At 28.6% G+C, this 8,228-nt stretch overlaps 1 protein-coding gene across 1 annotated transcript in view; it reads left to right on the forward strand.

Moving 5' to 3' along the window:
• The window catches only part of LOC107447869 (developmentally-regulated GTP-binding protein 2), a 36,142-nt gene extending 28,135 nt beyond the window's left edge, over positions 1-8,007 (forward strand). Inside the window, exons 12-13 of the mRNA XM_016062905.4 lie at positions 4,163-4,216; positions 7,473-8,007. Of these exons, the coding sequence (XP_015918391.1) occupies positions 4,163-4,216; positions 7,473-7,559 (141 nt within the window). The 3' untranslated portion in view covers positions 7,560-8,007. The remainder of the gene's footprint in view (positions 1-4,162; positions 4,217-7,472) is intronic.
• Positions 8,008-8,228: the final 221 nt, after the last annotated feature.

Genomic DNA, 8,228 nt, shown 5'->3' on the forward strand with positions numbered 1-8,228 from the left:
CAATAAAATTGTAGCTTGTGATGCCACAATAGGCATTACATATTTCCTTACTTTTAAAATTTCTTTAATTTCCTAAACTTATTTTTTTAAAATCATTCTTAATCAAATTTATTTAAATTAAACTAATTATAAAATTTTTATTACATTTTAGAAAAAGCGAACTTAAAATATTTTATTCCTTCCTTAATCAATGTAGCAGCTAACGTTTTATTTCAATACTAATGTAAGACTCATTATTTCACTTGTTGCGACTAAATCGAAAAGAAAAATCTATTTATAACTTTTTATTTCTTACCATAGAAATTTTTTCAGTTACATGGTTGTACTAATTCTCACAGTCTTTTTGGAGATTCGCTTTCACCAATTTATTTTCAAATTTAATATTGATTATGGGGGGTTGGCTTTATTTTTGGCTATGTTATCTTTCTATAAATCACCAACTATAGATCTCTTCCCATACTCCTAACTCTCTGTTAAGAACAATTCAATTACTTTTTAATTTGGCTCTTGATTAGGCTGGTCATGGGAGATTTATCTGCTATAGCCTGTCCTTATTGATATCATTATGCAAAATTTATTAATTAACTTAGAAGTCTTATTATGGATAAAATATAATTAACATGAAATATGACATAAAATATAATTACTCTTCAAATACTAGATAAAAGTTTTATTATAAGTATGATCCAGTTTTCATCTTCAACTGTCCTGTTTTCATCACAATCGTCAATTATACCATACAACTCCAACCACATTTAATTTCGTCAGGATATAGCTACTTTTTGAACTTTAAAATTTCTTACAAGAAATCTTTTAGTTTTATAAAATAAATACAGTACACTCTCGATTATCCGTGCGCTGATTATCCGGTTTGCGGATTATCCGTGTTCATTCTGGAGTCACACAAAAAATATAAAGAGAAACATTTTCAAGATTAAAAAAATTTGATTCATGAAGTTATAACACTACCAAATTTTTGGAAGCAATATTCGTTATTGGATTGCAGTATATGGAATATCAGCAGCATGGTCAAAGGTAAAATCGTCTACGTTATCACGAAAGATCATACCGCTTGATGAACAATCCTATCCTCTTCAGATGTTCAAGAAAAATATGATAACAGTGTTCTCGAACAAGCAAAAGAAATCTAAGATTTCGAAATTCTTGATGAAGAAAATTGAGAAGATTGTTTTCAAAGTGATGCATGTGAGCCTGGCTTCCAGTATTTGACTGATGAAGACATCGTTATGTTGTTAAATCAAATAGTGATGATAGTAACTGATGCAGAAGATGTAGTAAATGAATGAAATACCATTTCTCATTCTGCTGCTCTGTGGAAACTTTATTAGATTATATGGGAGGATTTGATTACAGTGACATTGCTGCGGTTTGTGTGTAGATATATGGTGAAATATGTGTATAGATATATGGCGAAGACGCATTACACATTTTTTAATAAGGAAAATTCCTAGTTTGATGTTATGCATGCAAATGTCAGTAATTTTTATATTTTTTGTTCTGATATTGAATTTTTCTTCAATAAAAGAAGTTTTCGGATTATCCGTGTTTTTCGATTGTCCGTGCGACCTGTCCCGGTGATTAACCCGGATAATCATGAGTGCACTGTATTTAAAATTAAATAGTAATAAAAGTTATCGATAGGTATAAGTTTTTATATGCAATGTGGTTACATTTGTAATTTTTGAATGTTTTAACTGTTTTCATGATAATAAGTTTTGGGCACTTTTGGACAATAAATCGTGTTAGTCCAGTCCTTAAAAAAGTTTTAAACATTCAAATTCTCAAACCTGACAGTCTATTTTCACATAAAATATTAATTAAAAATCCTTTTGACAGTCAAGCTATGCCTTTTTATTAATGAAAAATTTACATAGCAAAAACTTTGCTAAGGTAAACTCTAAGAGATATGGAAAATTTGTTGAGGTTAAAAGTTAATATAGAATATTTAAGTTAAGGAATACCTAGACATTTTGTAGTTACCATATGATCATACATTTTTAAGCAAAATTTTTTATTGTGGATATGCAATAAGATATGCATATTATTTGATGTCCATAACAGTGTTTATATTTTCAACTAAATATTAAAGCTTTTATAATTTCAATTCTTCATGAAAAAATTCAATTAATTGCTTTAAAAATTATAAAGATCATTATTTTATAATTGAAAAAACTAGCAAAATATATTAATATTGATAAAGCTCTAAATGTATATTACTTTTGTCGATTTAATATCGGAAAACAAAATCATTGGCAATATTTATTCTTATTTGCATGTTTTTCAATAAATTTTCTACTCTATGATAATGTCTTCTAGATCTATTTAAATATTTCATTTATGATCAAAAATTGATCAGAAATTTTATTAAGGTGCAAAACAGAAAAGGGTTTGAAACTTTTTTTCAAGTAAAAAGATAAAAATGTTGACTGCTGACAACAATATTTGTGAAGCAAACTAACAAATTCAAAGAATGATGAAAAGTTTAATCTTTAACTATAGATGTAGGGGAATTTGGTTTTATCAATCACTCAGAATAACCTGTGAGTGTGAAATTGCCAGCTTTATTGAAAACAAGTATATGAGATTTTGTAAGAAAACTTAATTCTTAACACTCATATTATGCCCATGGGGCATAGGAACACTGTTTATTCTCATTAAAAATACAAAAGAGCTTTTTTGAGTAAAAAAAGTTTTTTTCCCCTTTTTGTAATAACTCCCTTATCCTACAGCTGTAATACTAAAATAACCAATATTGCAATTAAAGATGTTGATTATTTACCCATTCTATTGAACCCATTATTCTACCCCTAATTCTATTGAATATTTACCCATTACCAAGAATACCCATTCTTACTGATATAAAATTATGAATCATCAGCTCTCTTACCTATGAACCAGTTATGTGATTATCACATGGGTGAAAATGGAAAAGTCCTAGGGCTTCACATTTTAAGGGCCTCAAAACCAATTACATGAAACTTTAAACTTTTCAATAACCCATTACTAAGAATACCCATTCTTACTGATATAAAATTATGAATCATCAGCTCTTTTACTAATGAGCCAGTTATGTGGTTATCACATGGGTGAAAATGGAACAGTCCTAGGGCTTCACATTTTAAGGGCCCCAAAACCAATTGCATAAAACTTTAAACTTTTCAAGTTTTTAATATTTTAGTATGTTTTGAAAAAATAAAAGGTTATCAGTATTTTAGCTGTTGCTTTATGGAAATTTATTTACCCTCTTATTGAAATTAAATTATAGAATTTATTATATTTAAATTGCAAGTTTTATTTAAATTTCAAAAAATATGAATAGACTTGAAGCTTATTCAAAATTTACAGAGGTAATGTTTATAAAAATCAAAACAATACAATTTTACTAATTGAATTATTATTAGTTGTTAATCATTCTTTAAGCTATCCTACAAAAAATGTATAGATTGAAATCTTCACTATTATACAGATGTTTTGGTTTTATTTCTTATTTCCATACACAGAATTATTTATTTTCAAAAAGCCACTAAATATTTTAGGGCACGAAAATAATACTTTGCTCAAGACTTCCGTCTTTCTTAATTGTGCCTTACTTATGAAGAGAAAATAAATTTTCTTTAGTGTTTATTCAAAGTGAAAACTATTCACTTCGAAAGTTTTATCAAATTAAAATCATTGTATTTGTATTCAATTGAACAGAAAATACAGAATTTGTTGATATTGAAAAAAATTCACTTAAATGATGTTCGAGTGCTCAAAATTTTATGTTTTGCCGTAAAAAAAAAAGAACTTTTATGTGACATAGACAATTTATGCATCTAAAATAATGGATGCAAACTTATTCAACTCTTTCAGTTTGTTAAAAACTCACAACTAATTCTTTTAAAAGCATTGTAAGTGTAATATTATATTTAATACTTCTTACTTCATTTAAAAAAATAAAAAAGCAGTTTTCATTGTTGAGGATACTGAAATTTATTTTATTCTACTCAAAAGATGGGTTTTTCGTCTTGTTAAAAATAATAATGCATGGGAAATAGTGTATCAAATCATTATTGCTATGAGGCCTATATTTATTTGCACTATTTGTGAAATTTGTAATTTTTAAGTTCTAATTCGAAATTTTCTATTTTATTTATTTTAGTGCCATGCCATACACAGAACTATAGCCAACGTATTCAAGTATGCATTAGTTTGGGTAAGTGTGCAATTTTTCATTTTCTTTTGACAAAACTTAAAAAATAGCTCTCTTATTTAAAGAGTACTACTAACTTAAGTACCTCTCTTTAATAAAAACTTAAATAAATGAAAGTTAATTTGAGTATTATTTTTCCTTTTCTTAAAAAGGAAATAAAATTATCTTGAATATAATTTCTTATTTACTATTGTTACTTATAATGCAAATAGAATTTTGTTTTTTCTCTCTTTCTTTTATTTCATGTTTCAAGTGAACATTATTGATTAAAACTAATTATCAGAGAACTTTTATCTCGTCTTTCGACTACATTCACACTTTTTTTAATTTAATTATTCTTCTCCACACTGTTTCTCATAAAGAATTAAATTTTTCTTCTATCTGAATTTATTTATGAGGAACTGAGTGATCTAGCGTAAACTAATATTTTTGTAATGACTATAAAAATAGTAATAAGAGAATTTCTTCATAATGAAAGACAATATTTTTTGCTTTATAAAAATGTAATTTCAATTAAATGAAATTTTACATATTAGAGGACAAAAAGTAACTACAGTCACTAGAACAGGGGTTCCCAAAAGGTGCCCTGCTGAATCTTATAGTTCCGTGGAAGAATACAGAGGTTCCGAAAGTTAAGATTTTTTTTAACCAGTAATAATTATATCTACGAGGGTTGTAAATTAAGTAGTGGCAACTTAACCTTGAAACTCACAGAAGGGCGGGCATGCGCAAATGGGATATGGGAGCGGTGAGGTGGTGCTGTTGTCGATGTGTAGAGTGCTAAAAACAGTCGATCTGCTTAGAAGGGTAGTTGTTGCGTGGCGTTAAAGTGAGGAGTTTCGTTTCCATCGCTCTAAAGCATGCTTTCAAAAGACTTGATGACGAGATGCTTGAACCCATAGTGCTACTGTCCTATACTGTAAAGCATTTGTGCCACAGGCTTCCACTAATCCTCGATAGCATTCTGTTGCATTTTTGCCACGGGCAACCTCGATTTAAGCCACAACCGCTGATCACCTTTTGAAAACACGCTTTGGAGCGATGGAAACGAAACTCCTCACTTTAACGCCACGCAACAACTACCCTTCTAAGCAGATCGACTGTTTTTAGCACTCTACACATCGACAACAGCACCACCTCACCGCTCCCATATCCCATTTGCGCATGCCCGCCCTTCTATAAGTTTCAAGGTTAAGTTGCCACTATTTAATTTACAACCCTCGTATATAAATCAGAATAAAAAATCCATGACTTATTTATTACTTTGCCTGCTTTTATGAAATTATTTATGTAACATCAATTAAAAAAAGTAGTAAAAGTTCAAAGAAATTTTTTTTCAATGAAATAAAATATTCAAATTCAAGAATATTTCTCTTGTGGAGATTTATTATAGACTATGTGAACCTTCATCTATCAAAAGGTACCTCAAGATGGATTCAAGTTCACATGTCTTATATACTAAGAATTGGTACTTAATATTTATAGTGGTAGTTACGCCATATTACTCCCCTTCCAGAATTTTATCTGTGATAATTCGATGAACAGATACCACTAGTTGATTCATGCTGTTTTATTTTATTTATATCGATTTTACTCATTATTTTTTTTGTTTATAGCATTTTGCTCATTTTTTTTCTATATTGTTTATTACCCGGATACTTTATTTACTTCACCAGATCTTTTTTTCTTTTTTTTTTCTTTGAGCAGTTAATATTAAGCAATTCAAAACTGTAGTTTTTTGAAAGTCATAATTCAATTTTTAATTTGTTTATTGTAAACATATGCATAAACCGAGAACAAATGTAAGATATTTTATTTTTCACCTCATTGTATATTCCGAAGCAATAGTATTTTTTTCTGTTACATTCACAGCTGCTATTGAGCTTTTTTTCATTATTATTGTTTGGGAGAATAACTGTGCCAAAAGTTCCATAGCTGTTTATAGTTCCATAGTTCCATAGCTGAATAGAATTCCATAGCGAATAGAGTTCCATAGCTGATGTTTATAGTTCCGTAGCTGAAATGTAAATGCAAGAACCCTCTTTTTGGTTAATTTGTTATTATAAATAAAATACAGTTAAACCTTGGTTAAGCAGGCATTCTTGGGATTGAAAAAATTGTCCGTTTATGAGAGTTGTCTGTTTACGAGAAGGGTACCCTAATAACGAAGTTTAACACGCAAGTTTTTTTAGAATATTTTCAAGGATATAGAAATAATTAACTTATCTACAAAACTATCTACAAGGATATTTATTTAAACTTTAAAAAATACTTTTTTTTTCAATAAAGAATACATGAAAAAGTTTGATATAAATGCATAATTCTTGATGTAGCTACAGATAAATTAATATTTTCCTATTAGTTAGACAGATATTCAAGTTAGTCATATGATACCGAATAGGAGCTTTTAGTCCTCAGTTGGTTCCAATTTTTAGGTTTACACCCTTAACACCTCCCTATCACTTGATAGGTAAGGTGGTTTATACCTCCTTGAAAGTAAACCTCCTATGATGTGCAGAAGAAGAAAAAAAGCAATGCATACCTGTAAGGCATGAAGACCCATGGAGTTGTTTATTCACAACTGAGCATCTATCAAGTGTCTGACTAAATGTTTCATTTATATGAACAACTCAAAGATTATACTTTTGTTTCCTTTTTTTACCCCAGCTGTGTTAAATACAGTCTTCAAATTGATAAGATTCAAATTTTTAGTGGGGAAGAAGCATTTGAGATATTTCAAATTGAGGGCTCTCATAACCTGTGTGGTCCTGATGAAAAGATCAAAAGATGCCATTGTTCGAATTATTTCACAAGAGCTGTATCATTTTCTCTCCTTTCTTTTCAAAGATAAGGCAAGGTGACAAGAGAAAGATTGATTCTTTAGTAGAGAAATAGCTTAACTATATTTTTAGTTATGGATAAGGCAAAAAATTTACATGCTTTAAAAATGGTGAAAAGTTGCATTTTTTTTCTTTCAATTTAAAGCGGAAACAGTTTTTTTTTTTAATTTAGAAAAAGTAGTGTCCGGTTTAAAGAGATAGAAAACAACTTTTCAAGGCAAAAATGACTGTCCGCGTCCGGCAACGGTAGTGTCCGCTTCGCAGAGAATGTACACAAGGGTTTATTCATAGAGGATTCACGGGGAATTAAAAATATGTCCGTTTTGAGAGGTGTCCATTTTGCAGGAGTGTCCATAACTGGAGGTTTCACTGTATTTACTTTTTTGCTATTTTATTTAATTATATGATTTTTTTTGCAGGGTACTAGTACAAAATACAGTCCCCAAAGAGTTGGCTTGTCTCATATTGTTAACCATGAAGATGTCATACAAATTATAAAAAAATAAATGTTGCAAATCTGGCCTTATGAAACTAATTTTTACTTTCTTATTCTTATGAAATAATTTTAATGAGTTTTGTAATTTTACTGAGTATTAAAATTATGTTTATCAGAGACATTAAAATAACTTAACTATATAAATTGAAACACATTAAAAACAATCTATTTGCTTTTAACTTACATTGTAAAATATTATTTTCCACCAATTATTTGCTTAGAACCTTATAATTTGCAAGAATTTAATTTTACTTTCTTGAAAAAATATTGAATTAACAAATTATTGTAGGATTTTTATAATTTGTTTATAAAATCAATGAACCTAAAGTGCTTGTTTGCCTGTATTTTTTTTTGTAAAAACATGTACGTACTGGACATAGTGTATAAAGTAATATAATTAAGAAAAGTAATGTAATTGATATCAATTGTTTAAATAAATTGAAGTTTGGCTTTTTTGATTCTGCTTGTGAGAACTTTTATTTTTGAAGTTAATTTCATTAACCTTGATTCAGCCTTTTAGATTTACAGTGGGTCCTTTGATCCAATTGCTGCTGAAATGTGTACTTTTTAAATTATGTGATTGTCCTCATTATACACTCTGTTCTTCTAATTTTTCTTATTAATACTTTTCAGTATTTTTTTTGCTTCATTGTTTTTTTGTTTTAATTTTTTTTTAAAA

The sequence above is a fragment of the Parasteatoda tepidariorum genome, chromosome 2, assembly GCF_982258835.1.
Source record: "Parasteatoda tepidariorum strain Cologne lab strain chromosome 2, Ptep-v5.0, whole genome shotgun sequence".
Classification (NCBI taxonomy): domain Eukaryota; kingdom Metazoa; phylum Arthropoda; class Arachnida; order Araneae; family Theridiidae; genus Parasteatoda; species Parasteatoda tepidariorum.